A 15,217-nucleotide genomic window follows, 5' to 3' on the forward strand; every position below is an offset into this window, starting at 1 on the left:
CACTGCCCAGAGGCCCGGAGCGGCTGGGGTGGTGCGGAACGCCTGTGCCCTGCCCCATCCCCAACCCCAGCCGCTCGGTGCCTGTGTATACAAATTAACCCGCCATCTTTGTTGGGTTAATTTTCATACCCAACCCTGACTGGCTGGTGGGTGTCTCAAAGGTACAGTCAGTTAGCATGTTACTCTTTTATTAGGTAGCTATGACATTCTGGAAAAGGAAAACTATAGTGGAGAACAACTCAGCAGTAGCCAGAAGATGGGATGAGGGAGAGTTGACTGCAAAGAGACAGTGAGAGGGAATATTGGGGGGTTATGGCACTATTCTTGATTATGATGGTTACATGAATATGTGCTTGTCAAAATGTGTAGAATATAAGCCAAAAAGTGAATTTTACTACATAAAACTTAAAAATAAATGCATAAAAATGAAGTCACAAGCCTATGGTACATTCAAACAATACACAGGAATTCAGCAAAAAGTCTTCCTCTCAGATCTTTGTGGTGATAGAATAATGGTTCTGTGTTTTGATTGCAGTGATGGTTATATAAATCTATGTGTGTGATAAAATGACATAGAATTATACACACCTTATATCAATTTCCTGCTTTTGGTATCTATATGTATAAAAGCCCAGCAACCGAACGGGGCAATGACCAAAACAACTGGAATGACTGGTGGCTATGACGCACACTGTGGCAGCCAACCAGCCTGATCTGGCCCCGAATGCGCCCCCACCCCCACCCCCGGCCGGCCCTGAGCCCAGTAGGCCCCCAACACCCCGACTGAGGGTGGGGCTGGCCAGCCAACCACCCATGGGCCCCTCCCCCCCGCCAGCCCGGCCCTATGGGCCCCCATTGGGGCGGGCTGCTGGACCCCACCCGTGCACAAATTCGTGCACTGTGCCTCTAGTTATGCTATAGTTAAGATATAACCTTTGGGGGAAACTAGGTAAAGAGTACTTGGAATCTCTGCTTTATCTTTGCAACTTGCTGTGTGTGTGTGTGTGTGTGTGTGTGTGTGCGCGCGCGCACTTTAAGTATCTCTCAACCAACCTTCCAAACTCTAGTCCTGTTCCCCACTCCCCAGAGGTGAACATTATTACAAATTTCTTTTATACCCTCTGTATATTAAATCTAATATATATGTTTATGTGTGCATATAAGTTTATACACAAATACTTTTAACACAAACAGTAGCATATTATACACATCGTTCTTCACCTTGCCATTTTTCTACTAACTCTTACTTTAGAGACTTTTCCTTATCACAATCACATGGATCCATGTTATTCTTTTTTCCTGCTGCATAGTAGTCCATCACACAGTAGTATCATTACTTATTTCAACAGTTTCTTACTGATGGACATTCCAGTCTTAAGAAAGAACTGAATGTGAGTAATTTAGAAAATTTTAAGCATTAATGATCAGCTGGAGTTGAGACCAAACATAAAGTTTTACAGATTCAAGACTTGCCTCCAGAATATATTTTTACTAGAAGGGGGAATGCTAGCAGCAGGAGAAGCAAAATGACGGCAAGTTTCCCTGGCCAATGGGGAATGAGAGGGGCCAGCAGGGAATTACTGCCGGGTAGGCGTTCGCTAAGGTGCTGCCTACTGCTGAAGTAGGAGGCCCTGCTCCAAGCCAAGCTTTGTAGGCTGCAGTTCAGATATACCAGAGTGCATCAGGGTTATGCACCGTGCAGTGATGCGTGGCCATTTCCAGCCTCCTGCTGGGACATCCTGCCCTGACAGGGTCCAAACCCCCACCGCCTCCAGCCCACGCGCGCAGGGAGCGTGCACGTGGTGACCTGCCTGGGACCGGTTCCAGGCGCTGGCTCCTCCTCCCTCCAGCTCTCGCTCTTCTTTCTGCAGTATCACGTGCAGCCGCGCCGGGTGCAGGATGGCGGCAGCGGCAGCTGCAGTGGGTGTCAGACTCCGAGACTGCTGCAGCCGGGGCGCTGTGCTCCTGCTCTTCTTCTCCCTGTCCCCTCGGCCCCCCGCCGCCGCCGCCTGGCTGCTGGGCCTCAGGCCCGAGGACACCGCTGGAGGCCGCGTGTCCCTGGAGGGGGGCACCCTACGCGCGGCAGAAGGCACCAGCTTCCTCCTGCGTGTCTATTTCCAGCCCGGGCCCGCAGCCCCCGCGGCGCTGGTGCCCGTACCCACCCTTTCCTCGGGGGAGAACGGCACGGGCGACTTGGCTCCACGGCTCGTGTTTATCGAGGAGCCGCCGGGCGGGAGCGGCTTGGCGCCCAGCGCGGTCCCCACGCGTCCGCCGGGTCCGCAGCGCTGCCGCGAGCAGAGCGACTGGGCGTCGGATGTGGAGGTCCTGGGGCCCCTGCGCCCCGGAGGCGTGGCCGGGTCGGCTCTGGTCCAGGTGCGAGTGCGAGAGCTGCGCAAGGGTGAGGCAGAGAGGGGCGGCGCGGGCGGTGGCGGGAAACTCTTTTCGCTGTGCGCCTGGGACGGACGCGCCTGGCACCACCACGGCGCCGCCGGCGGCTTCCTGCTGCGCGTCCGCCCGCGGCTGTACGGCCCGGGCGAGGGCCTGCTGACCCCCGCGTGGCTGCGGGCGCTCGGGGCGCTCCTGCTGCTCGCGCTGTCCGCCCTGTTCAGCGGTTTGCGCCTGAGCCTGCTCTCGCTGGACCCCGTGGAGTTGCGGGTGCTGCGGAACAGCGGCTCGGCCACGGAGCAGGAGCAGGCGCGCCGCGTGCAGGCGGTGCGTGGCCGGGGGACCCATCTGCTCTGCACGCTGCTCCTGGGCCAAGCCGGAGCCAACGCGGTCCTGGCCGGCTGGCTGTACACCTCGCTGCCGCCGGGCGTCGGGGGTCCGGGGGAAGACTACGGCGAGGCGGGGATTCACTTCCCGTGGCTGCCGGCGCTGGTGTGCACCGGCGCCGTGTTCCTGGGTGCGGAGATCTGCCCCTACTCCGTGTGCTCGCGGCACGGGCTGGCCATCGCCTCGCACAGCGTGTGCCTGACCCGGCTCCTGATGGCGGCCGCTTTCCCCGTGTGTTACCCGCTGGGCCGCCTGCTGGACTGGGCGCTGCGCCAGGAGATCAGCACTTTCTACACGAGGGAAAAGCTGCTGGAGACGCTGCGGGCCGCGGACCCCTACAACGACCTGGTGAAAGAGGAGCTCAACATCATTCAGGGCGCCCTGGAGCTGCGCACCAAAGTGGTGGAGGAGGTGCTGACCCCTCTGGGAGACTGCTTCATGCTGCGCTCCGACGCCGTGCTGGACTTTTCCACGGTGTCCGAGATCCTGCGCAGTGGCTACACTCGCATCCCCGTGTACGAGGGCGATCAGCGGCACAACATTGTGGACATTCTGTTTGTCAAGGACTTGGCCTTCGTGGACCCCGATGACTGCACCCCACTCCTCACCGTCACCCGCTTCTACAACCGGCCCCTGCACTGCGTCTTCAATGATACTCGGCTGGACACGGTGCTGGAGGAGTTTAAGAAGGGTGAGCAGTGGTCTATCTCCTTTCCCAACTCCTACCACCTTCTAAAGTACTACCCTTTCACAAACACGTGAGGCTTCAGGCACCCAAAGCAATTCTTCCGGGGTACCAAAAACTCAAGATAGACCCCCACCTCATGACGCACTGGCCCTTTCCATTTCACTGCTCCCTACCTTCCTTGCAGATGACTGAGCTCCAAGTCTCTTCTCCTTGGCTTGGCTCACAAGATGCCCCATATTTCTCATTCATTTCATCCCAGTATTTTTTCAGGGCCTATCACGTGTCAGGTATTGTGCAGGATGGACTTTGGAAATAGTCCTTGGAGGTCATTGCTTATAGCTTCCCACCCATTACTGGAGGAACCTTGACAAGTTCCCAGAGCAAGTAGCCTTTGTTTTAAACTCCTCCCAGGGCTGGAAGCTCACTATTTCCAGTCAGTTGAGTATCTACAAACTCAATCCACTGCTGGACAGCTCCGCTGCTGACAATGTCTTACATTGGAGTAGAAACTTATTTCTCCTAAGCTTCTCTCTGGGTCCTCGTTCTATCCTTTGAATCACATAGAGTAAACCCCAAACACCTTATACATTCTTCCCCCCCATTGAATTTTCCATCAGCTATTCACTCCGCATATCAAGTACCCACATTGGAAATTAAAAATTGAGTAAGGCAAATGAGGTCCTTGTACTTCTTGGAACTGTGGTCCCATGAGGTAGGATAGATCCGGACCTGAGGAAATATTCCGGTAAAGGGAACCATTAGAAAACTTGCATAACGACATGAAAAGAAAACTTGTGTGTTTACTTCAGAGCAGTCAGCCCCACTCCTTGATGTCATGCCTATAACATGTTCACTACATGTCTGGAGTTGGTCTTGGGTGAGTACAGTTCCCCCAAGAAACAGCAGCCTGTGTACTTTGGTGTCAATGGTCTTGGCATTCCACAGTTTTGCTGGTTCACCTAGTTAGCGAGAGTTGACCCAGAAGGACCCTTGCTTGTTTTTCAAAATCAAATCCACCTTCAAGAGTCACCACTGAGAGCATTCAGAAGATTATCTCACAGACCCTGAAAGCAATTCTAGAAATGACTTGAGAACAGTGGCATAGTTAGAAAAAGGTAGGACCTTCTAGATACTAGAATGACTATTTTGAAGGAGGCACTCATCTATACATATGAGTTGGCATGTTTATTACAAATTAAGCTAAATAAAAATAATAATTCCCTGACTTTAGAATCAGGCTTCAAATGTAGCTTCCCTGTGACTAGCAGGAATCTCATTTGACTGTGTATGTTTTAATTGGTTTGGCAAAAATTCAGTTTCATTGCCTTATCATCAAAGGTACTCTCTAGCTCTTTACATACAGAGAGGTACCTGGGGTCTTCCTCTGCTACCAAGGGGAAAAGAAGTCAAAAAGCTGTTTTCAGTATATAATTTGGTGAGAGAATAGCCCTAGACTTTGTGTTGGTATCATGAGAAGGGAGGAAGTGTGTGTGTGTGTGTGTGTGTGTGTGTGTGTGTGTGCGTGTGTGTGTGTAGCAGCTGTTTTAGCCTAAGTTAGGTTACTGTCTCACCTTCTTCTGTCTGTCTCCCCCCAGTTTTTCCATAACTCATTCCCACTGCACTCGGGTTCATCCATCCACTCTTAGAATTATTCTTCCATTTTGTGTGCCCTACAAAAGGGAGTCTGGATCTGGGCATAAAAGCTGTGAAAATCTGTTAAGGATGCCATAACAAAATACTGCACATTGGGGGGCTCAAACAACAGAAATTTATTTTCTCACAGTTCTGGATGCTGGTAATCTAAGATCAAGGTTTGGTTTCCTCTGAGGCCTCTCTGCTTGGCTTGCAGATGGCCACCTTCTTACTATGTTCTTATCCCTGAAGTCTCTGTCTCTGTGTGTTCTAATCTCTTTTTATAAGGATACCAGGCAGATTGTATTAGTACTCAGCCTATCAGCCTCAGTTTAACTTAGCTACTTCTTACATGTGATACTTAGGGATAGAGTGCAGTTTAAGAGTGTCCCATTGTCATGTGCTTTGAGAAGACATTTTTAATGAAACTCCTGTGAACTCATTGACTCGTTCATTTAGTATTGATTGAGTATCTACATAGTGTTAAGCAATAGGGGAGACAGTAAGACTGCCCTCAGAAAGTTAGTCTACAAGGGCATGCAGTGTTAGAATGAGGGCAGTCTTCAGAAGCAGGAACTGTGTCTTACTAACCTGTGTATCCCTGGCACCTTGCACAGTGCCTTGCACAGAGTAGGCTACTCAAAAAAGTCGCTATTGATCTGAAATGCGTCCTGTTGCAGAATTTCTACATCTGGTCTGAAAAGGGCTTGTTAGTGTTCTAGCAGTTAGTTTGCAAATTAGGTAGATCACTAAAGAGAAGCAGGCCGTTACACTGAACACCACGCCAAGGAAGATATGTCCACGTCCCTTCAGAGCCTTGCTCTTTCCTCAAAGTGTGGTCCATGAACCAGCAGCATGGGCCTTGCCTGGGAGCTTTTGGAAAGTCAGAATTTCATGCCCCGCTCTAAATCCACAGAATAAAAGTCTGCATTTTAACAAGCCCTCAACTGGCTCATGTGTACATTAAAGTTTGAGAAGCCTTGCCTTTGGAGAACCCTTATTAAGGGTGATTGATAGATTTATTTAGGATAGACTGAATACAAGGAATAATTATCAAGGTGGGTGTTCTGTGGCTCCAAGCTATATAATACAGTGCTAATTTCGCCAAGAGTTATGTTTGCACCATAGGTTAGGAAAGGAAAGCCGAGTTGGACTACTCTTTTTTTTTTTTTTCACTTTTAAAAATAACTTTTTAAGTCAGTCATAAAAGCCCTTCCATTTCCCTCACTTCTTGACATCTCAAGTTACTTCACTACCTACACAAACCCCTTAGGAGATAGGCGAGGAAAATGATAATATTTTAATAGGAACAACAGTTACCATTAATTGAGTGACAACTCTGCCAGGCACCATGCCAAGCCCTTTACGTACTCAGAACAACCCTCCAGGGTAGGTATTATTAACTCCATTTTACAGATGAAGAAACTAAAGCTCGGATTAATTATATGACTTGTTCAATTTCCCATAGCTAATAACTGACTGGACTGTGATTTGAACTAGGTCTATAGGACCCCAAAGCCTGTTCTATGTCCCACTACCTCAGTCTGACTCCCCCACTATCCCCGAACTCCTGCCGCCACAGGGTTCAAAGCTGGTCCTTTTACCTCTGACTTGTTGCCTATGGCTGATTCACCTCTAGTTTCTGCAGGTGAGAAGTGTCGCTTTTATAACAATTATTATTATTAACATGCATATTGCCTTTGACAAAACATTTCTACCTATCTTTTCTTCTCTGATCTTAAACAACTCTGCAGTTATAACTGAGAACCCTAAAACTGCCTATGATCATCACTCAGCTTTTATACTCCAAGGCCCATATTCAAATCCAGTTCTTCTTATTCATATGGAATTTTACCTCTATAGTTCTGATGATCCCCAGGTCTTTAGAAAATGGAGAAAGGAAAAATGGTCTTTCCAGTTAGCATGCTAGCTTTACAAAAGGGAGCAATATTTCTCCCCAGTGGACTGTGAGTTCCTTGAAGGCAGAGAATGAATCTTATTTACTTTGTATTCTCAGGATAAGCACAGTAGTCACCATGGCTAGGGGATGAATACACATTTATTGAATAAGTGGTTTTAAATAGCTAACTTCTGTATTTCTGTGTTTGAGGTAAACCCTGAGTTCAGAAAAATTAGTGTAGTTTGTTTCATTAACCATAACCAATCTTTCCTCTTCCTCTTGCTGGGTTCTTTACCCCAGTTACTGGCACCACTCTCCCTCTAGTCTTCCAGGCTTAAAAACCTCTCCTTCACCACCCACCTTCATTCTACTAATCACTGTCTTGTCTGCTCCAGCTTCCATAACAAATCATCATGCACTGGGTGGCTCAAACAACAGAAATTTATTTTTCCACAGTTCTGTAGGCTAGAAGTCCAAGATCAAGGTTCAAGCTGATTTGTTTTCTGATAAAAGCCTCTTCCTGTTTACAGAGGGCCACCTTCTCACTAGTCCTCACATGACCTTTCCTGAGTGCATGCTCAGACAGAGAGAGGGGGAGAGACAGAGAAAGAGAGAGAGAAAGAGAACTGAAAACATACTCTGGTTTCTCCTCCTCTTCTTATAAGGACACCTAACTGTTGGATTAGGGCTCCCCACTTATGATCCCTTTGACTTATTTAGTTCCTTAGAGGCCACACTGGGGTCTTAGGACTTCAAGGTGTGAATCTGAGGAGGAGCAACATCTGAATTTATGGACATTTAGTCCATAGCAATCACCAAAGTCTGCAAAAAGCTTGCCAATATTTCACCCAAATTATTTCTTATATGTATACATAATTTAGTCCACTGTTTCTGTCACTTGGGTTATTCATTGATTTTATTCAGCACATAGTTACCATATACCTGTTGTGTAGGCACAGTAGAAAACACCAGCAATATGGTTCCTGTCTGCATGGAGTTTTCATTCTAATGCAAGAGACAGAAATTAAATAAGTGAGACAGTGGTTAGGAGCATAAGCTTTGATGCCAAACTGCCCAGGTTGCATCCTAACCTTGGACAAGTTTCTTAACAGTTTGTCTCTTTTGTTAGTTGTATACTAGGATAATAATAGTATCTATAATAATAAAAGCACAATATGCTAATTAGACAGGACAGTCAAATGACCTTTCGGACGAAGCCGCTGCAGTGGGCGCTGAGGCAGAGGTGGTTAGGGGCGATCAGGCAGGCAGGCAAGCAGTTAGAGGTGATCAGGCAGGCAGGCGAGTGGTTAGGGGCAATCAGGCAGGCAGGCGAGTGGTTAGGGGCAATCAGGCAGGCAGGCAGAGGTGGTTAGGGGCAATGAGGCAGGCAGGCGAGTGGTTAGGGGCAATGATGCAGGCAGGCAGAGTGGTTAGGGGCGATCAGGCAAGCAGGCAGGCGAGCAGTTAGGAGCCAGCAGTCCCGGATTGCGAGAGGGTGCAGGCCGGGCTGAGGGACACCACCCTCCCCCCCACCCCCGTGCACGAATTTTGTGCACTGGGCCTCTAGTTTATTCATAGGCTTGTTTGAAATAGTAAGACAATATCGCATTATAATGCTTATTTAGTAACGTTCGTATACTAAATGTTAGCTATGATTATTCAATATAAACACAAATCTACTAGTCATTTATGCAAATGCCTCCTAAGAGGTTTTGCTTCTTCCAGTTTTTGTCTCCCTCAAATGTATCCTCTCCAGTGCCACTAAAATAGTCTCCGGTGATGTCATCCCCTGCTTTAAACTCTTCTGCACTCCCCACTGCCTGCAGGATGAAGTCCAAGCTGTGCCCTTATCACCTGCTCCCTGCTCATCCCTCTGGCCTCATCACTCACCACTCCCTGCCTCAGCTATATGCTCCAGCACCATTAAACTTGTGGCCATACTGTGCTATTTCTTGCCTTTGCCCCTTTACCCCTTTACTCATGCTGTGCTCTTTGTCAGGAATATGCATTGCCTGACAGATCCCTACTCAAGTTCCTCCTGTAACACTCAGCACACCGGCTTCCTCCTCTGTGCAGTTTCTCTTATAAACCCCATATCGCTAGTATTGAACGAACAATAGGCTCTGTTGTTCGTATTTGATTATTTGTGCTACCAACACATATAATGAGCAGCTAGAGAGCAAAGAGTCTTTATAGCTGTAGCACCCTAACAATGGATATGACACATAGTAAGTTTCAATAAATGTTTGTTGAATGAATGATTGAAGGACTTAAACTTTAATATAATGGAAGGGATCTACAGAGCTGTAGTAAATGAATTAATTATCCCATCCCCATCATCTGGGACTATGCAGCAGGACAAAGTCAAATTTTATGTTATTTATTTTTAAAATTTTTATGTACTGATTTGAGTGACAGAGAGAGAGGAAGGGAGGGAGGGAAGGAGAGAGAGAGAGAGAAACATCCAAACAGACGGTAAGTATTCAGTAACATTTTCACTAAAGTAATCTGGTTGAAAAGTCAGTGTTTTGCTTATGACTCCAAATTCTTACGTGAGCTATTTTATCAGGAAGAGTATTCATCCCATTGTTTAATTCTTTAAAAAGCTGCCAAAACATTAGTGCTGCATTTTTTGTCTTTCATAAAAGAAAATCAAAAGTTATTTTCACTAAAAGTTATATTTCACTGGTATAATTAGACATAATATGCTTTAAAATAATGTTAAACGTTGCTAAATAATAATTAGTAATATTTAGAATGAGATGCTAACCTTCTAAACAATAATTAGAGCAAACAGTAAACAAAGTCTAGTCCATCATGTACAGGGAAGAAGAAAGAAAGGACATTAGAAAAAGTAAAAATAATTACACAAGGTATAATATATTTCTTTAAAATTTTTCATTATGATTATTATAATATTGTTCCACAATCATTTTTTTTTCTCAGCCTGACAAAAGAAATACTAGGTAACAATAGAATTTAAGCTGGAAGGAACATTGAAAAACCTGAGAGAAAATCTAATTCACTCGTTTTTTTAGATCTAGTTATCTTTTCCAGGGTATAATAGCCTTTATTGTCAGACTTTCTTTTTATCTAATCTAAATCCCACAGGCTGCAGTTCAATTCAATTTCCTCTTTTTTATCATCCTTTGTGAGTCCTCTTTTATTTGAAGAATAAAGTACCTCACCTCAATTCCATTTTTTAACAACCAAATACGTGTGGTTATGTTTCTAGCTCCCTTAAAGCATTTGGATGTCTCACAGGAGGCGGTCTGTGGATTCTCCTAATACGAATTCTCTTAAACTGGTTTACCTCTGGGCCCACATTTGGGACCCCTGGACCTTCAGTAACAACTCTCAGTTCTCTTTTTATTTTCTGCTGTCTGTTCCTTTCCAGATTGAGATTTTTCTCAATTCATTTCTTCCTTCCTTCCTTCCTTCCTTCCTTCCTTCCTTCCTTCCTTCCTTCCTTCCTTCCTTCCTTCCTTCTTTCCTTCTTTTTTCATATGACATCATTCTGTGTCAAGCCTCCTGCCCTCCTAGTGCTTATAGTTGAGCAGGGATATATACAATAGCCAATAAATAATTAGCTATTATTTATTGGCTCTTGTATATAGCCAATAAATAATAGTGACAAGTGATTTGAAGAAAAAGTATAGGGGTCTATGAGAGCGTATTATAAGGTCCCTGGTTCTGTGGGTAAGGATGGACTCCCGCTCCTCACTCCTCGAGTGCTATTTGAGCTGAGTCCTCCAGGATGGTGAGGAGTGTGCCAGAAGAGAGCTCTCCAGGGGAAGGGAGCAGACCTGCAAAGGCTTGAGGAGCAAGAGCCAGTCTGGGTGCCATGTGAGGTTCCTGGGCCACTTAACGTTCATGAGGAAAAGCGCCACCTTCTCCAACCAACCCTCCCTCGACCTCTAGTGACGGCCAGCATTATCTGAGCACTTGAACGCAGTAAGATTCACTGAGTCCAGGCTACCAGGGCTCTGGGAGATGGATGTGGATACAAATATGGAGAAGGCCCTGCCCTCCAGGAGCAAGAAAGGAGGAAGGGCCCTGATGGAAATGATACAAAGCACCCTGGAGGACAGGCAAGGGCATCCAGACTCCAGCTGTGGGAGAAGGGAGAAATAATTCCCTGGGAGGTCCTGGGAGGTGGAAAGAGAGGGACTTTGGTAAGCAGTTCTAACGGAAAGGGGCATTCCCGCTGAGGCAGGAGCTTGAGCTGGAAAAATAAAGGCAGAGAGGGAGCCAAGGCTACCTTTGAGCGCTGGCAAAGCAATGGTCATACGCTGCTTTCCTTGCAGTAAAATGGGGAACTAGGTAGAATGAGGGATTTGTCAAACATCATTTGTTTCCTCCAAACGCTGAAAGTGTATCTTTTCACCATTTTTGGTGGTGATATTTCTAAAATGTTTTATACCCATTTCTGCCTTTCGGAACAAAGGATCCTAAATGTAACTTAGTCTTTTCTTGATGACACAGGAGCATGGTCAGGAGAAGGTAGTCATTTTGTGCAGTATTATAAAGCAGTTCTCTGTCTACTTTTTTTTTTTTTCTGTCCGCTGGCTATCAGCTGCTGCTTCTCTTCGAGCCGGCCTCAAGCAAATCCTTGCCCCACTCATCACAAAACCACTCTTTCTGAGCCTATTTGAGAACTATTTAACTGAGAAACCAAGTAAATACACATGTCGGGAATCGTGTGCCTGGTATACAATACACTTGAATAAATATTTGTTGGTTAAGGGATTAATTAGGCTTTGACTAGGAGTTTGGGGTACAGAGTTGGTATACAAACCTGGGATAGTTCCTTCTGGGACCAGAGTCAAAGCCGTGCAAAGTCAGACCTCCAGATAATGGGTCGTTACACTGCTATTTTTATAGTGTTGCTTAGCAAGCCAAACTGCCAATCGGCTTAGTTTCTAGTGACTAACAACTATTTTTTCATGCGCCAGTGATGCTGGTTACCATGGTGCTCTGGGTAACACAGTTGGCTTTTTTATAATTGCCTTTCAGTGGCTTAAGAAATTTTTTTTTTTGTGATAAATGGCTTGATTACTCTATTTCCAATGAATTGGAGCAGGATAATTACTACACAGGACAGCCTCTCTCACTCTTTATTTTTAAACTAGTAACTAGAGAAAGGGACTTTTGTTTTTCCAAATCAAGGTGGTTGCTGTATGACTGGTAAGGTAACATTTTTGTCTTTCTCTTTCTGATTTGATAGAGAATGACTTTATTTGATTGTACATATTTTTTAAAATACAAGCATGTGTTAAGGTAGCTTTTTCTCATCTGATTCCAGTGGAATTCTTCAATATTAAAATAAAAAAGTTTAGGACTTCACAGACCTTTGTAAACACAGAAGCTGTAATTGTTGGCACTGTTAAAATTCTGACATATCATATATCATCACAGAGAAGCATCCTCTAAAAAGCCAAACTGTTTTTGCAGTCCAGGACTTTTTCAACTTATTAAAGTACTAGAGGCCCTGTGCATGAAATTCGTGCATGGGTGGGGTCCGTAGGCCTGGCTGGCAATCAGGGCCAGGCTGATCCAAGCCTGCCAGCCACGGGGAGGGATGGGGGGGGGGGGGGGACTGCGGGAGGTTGGCTGCCAACCCCAGGAGGGAGCCGGCCTCGGCAGGGTCGGGAGAAGAGGCGATGGTCGCCAGGCCAGGCGTGGAAGGAACGGCCAATGCCGCTGTCACGGTTCTCCACCTCTCCCCTTCCTCCTTCCCTCACCACTGCGCTACCACTGTGGTGGGAGGGCACTGATTGGGGCCTGCCAGCTGGGGGGAGGGACGGGGCGTGGGAGGTTGGCCGCCGGCCCTCGTCCCCCTGGGAAAGGGGCCACGTCTGCCTCCACCCACCCCTGGTTCCCTATCCCAGCCCGGGGCCCAACCCCAATCAGGCAATTGGGGCCTGCCGGCCAGGGAGAGGGACCACAGGAGGTTGGCCGGCCAGGGGAGGTTGGCTATGGGAGTGCACTGACCACCAGGGGGCAGCTCCTGTGTTGAATATCTGCCCCCAGGTGGTCAGTGCGCATCATAGCGACCGGTCGTTCTGGTCATTTGGTCATAGCGGTCGCTTAGGCTTTTATATATATAGATAGAATTACTAGTATAGAGCCAGAAAAGGCACCTTGGGGAACATCTGGTCCCATCCTTTCATTTTAAGGTGGAGAAAACTGAGGCCCAGAAAAGACAAATAAAAATAGCAATGATAAGCCCTTGTAGTTGCAAAGCCTTTACACTGGCAAAGATCTTTCCAAAACAGTAACTCATTTGCTAACCATGCATGTGAAGTCAGTAGAATTTATCCCGTTTTGTATATGAGATACCTGGGATCTGGAGACATGAGTGTCCTGCTCGATGGTAGTGACTGAGGCAGAACCAGAAGCCGCATCTGTGACTTGCTGCCTTAGACCGTGGAGCCACAGACACAGAGAATTGTAGACACCTGGGCTCAGATCCCAGCTCCTCCTTTTACTAGCAGTATGATTGGGGCAGGTCCCTGTACCACTTCAAATGAGGCTTATCTTCCTTCTTCTTAAAATGAGAATAAAGGTACTACATTGTAAGTTTACTGCAAAGGCTAAAGATACTGCCTGTAGAGCCCTCAGGACACTCCACCATTTGCTTCTTACCTCACTGATCTAGTTACATGAATAGTATCTAGTTAGACATTTTGTATAACCACTGCTGATCCAGCCCATGTATAAGTCACTGTATAGAATAAACAAAACTGAGAGCTGTTTACTTTGGATAGGGCCCAGGAACCAAAATTGAGTTCTGGCAATATCCTTACATTTCTTTTATCCTGTCATCAGTTAGCATTAGGTTTCTTCATCCATCACTCTGCCCTTCCGCAGGCATCCCAGGCAAATAAAAAACAAAAATAAATAAAAAACAAAAATCAGATCAATGAAAGCCCTCAAAGCAATCCTCTAAAGTGAAACGCCAGGCAAAACTCTGGAAGGGTTGGACCAGAAGGCAAAAGTATGGTGGGGAGGTGGGACTGTGACTCCTTTCCCCTTCCCCGTTCAAAGCCCTCCTCCTCCCTCGTGAGGTGCTGGGCAATAGCTCTGTATACTTTCCTCCAGGCTCAGGCCCTTTACAAAATAAGTTTCACTGCTTTTAAATACATCCAAGATAGGAAACCTGAGATTTGGCCTGAAATGTGGAGTCTGCAAGGTGCGTTGGGAAGAGCAAGGCTGTGGAGTCAGACACACTTGGGTGTGTTTCCTGGTTTTGCCACTTAATAACTCTGGGCCTGGGGCAAGTCACTTTATTTTTCTGGGTCCCAGTTTTCTTGTTCACAGATTAGTAGTAGCAATCCCCGTTTTGCAAAGATATGATGAATATATGCACCCAGTGAGCACTATGGCAATCACCACTATGGCAAACACTGTAAAATGGGGTGGATGTTAACCTGTGCTCTCAGGTCAGCTTGGGTTAGATCAGAAACAGTATGGAGATCACTGGAGAAGCTGTAGGTGGTCTCCACGTAAATGAGAACCTTCAAGTGGGTTTTGTCTGGCTTGCTTCAAGTAGAGCCATGTCTCCCTCTTCTCCCAGGGACCAGCCTAGTTTGACCACCCCCTCAGCTGTCCCAGAAGTAAGTAATCTGTGGACAACTAAGACCAGCCCTATTTACCTTTCCATGTATCGTTCTCATTCTGAGGTTGGTTTATGGCCTGAGAATGTCTCCATCAGCCAAAACTTAACCAGATTCTGGGGTCATCATGGTGATTTTGAAGCAGGGGATCCTGGTTATGGTTAGTTGAAGCTGGAGAGAGACAAACTGGCCTCACGGGCAGCCTGTAAGACCAGTTCTGAGTCTGAGAGGCCTGGGGTTAAAGTATCCATTTTTGTTTGGTATGTCTTGCAGCTTTTCCACAAACCCCAGCTAGGGTGGGTCCTATTTAATTCCCTGAATTCAGATATTGGCTCTACCATTTGTTAGCTAAATATCCTTAAACCAGTTATTTTTTGAATGGCAAATGAGCACAGTACATTTTGATAGAGTATTGGAAAGAACGCAAGATGTATACCAAAACCACGGAGGCCTTTAATGGCAACAAGAAGACTTCAGAAATGATCCTCCCTAGTAACTGGAAGATGTTACTAAGATGGGGAATCCTATCTAATAATAGAGTAACATGTAAATTACCATCACTCCGCTACGCCCACGATTGGGCGGGGAGGGACTCGGGGTGGCCTA

The 15,217-nt window shown here is 46.6% G+C and overlaps 1 protein-coding gene across 2 annotated transcripts in view; it reads left to right on the forward strand.

Annotated features, from left to right (window-relative positions):
- The first annotated feature begins 1,899 nt into the window (after window positions 1–1,899).
- The window catches only part of CNNM1 (cyclin and CBS domain divalent metal cation transport mediator 1), a 51,577-nt gene continuing 38,259 nt past the window's right edge, over window positions 1,900–15,217 (forward strand). For both annotated transcript variants that reach the window (XM_008144167.3, XM_008144166.3), the window contains exon 1: window positions 1,900–3,463. In XM_008144167.3, coding sequence (XP_008142389.3) covers window positions 1,900–3,463 — 1,564 coding nt within the window. The remainder of the gene's footprint in view (window positions 3,464–15,217) is intronic.

Source organism: Eptesicus fuscus, chromosome 17 (assembly GCF_027574615.1).
Source record: "Eptesicus fuscus isolate TK198812 chromosome 17, DD_ASM_mEF_20220401, whole genome shotgun sequence".
NCBI classification, from domain to species: domain Eukaryota; kingdom Metazoa; phylum Chordata; class Mammalia; order Chiroptera; family Vespertilionidae; genus Eptesicus; species Eptesicus fuscus.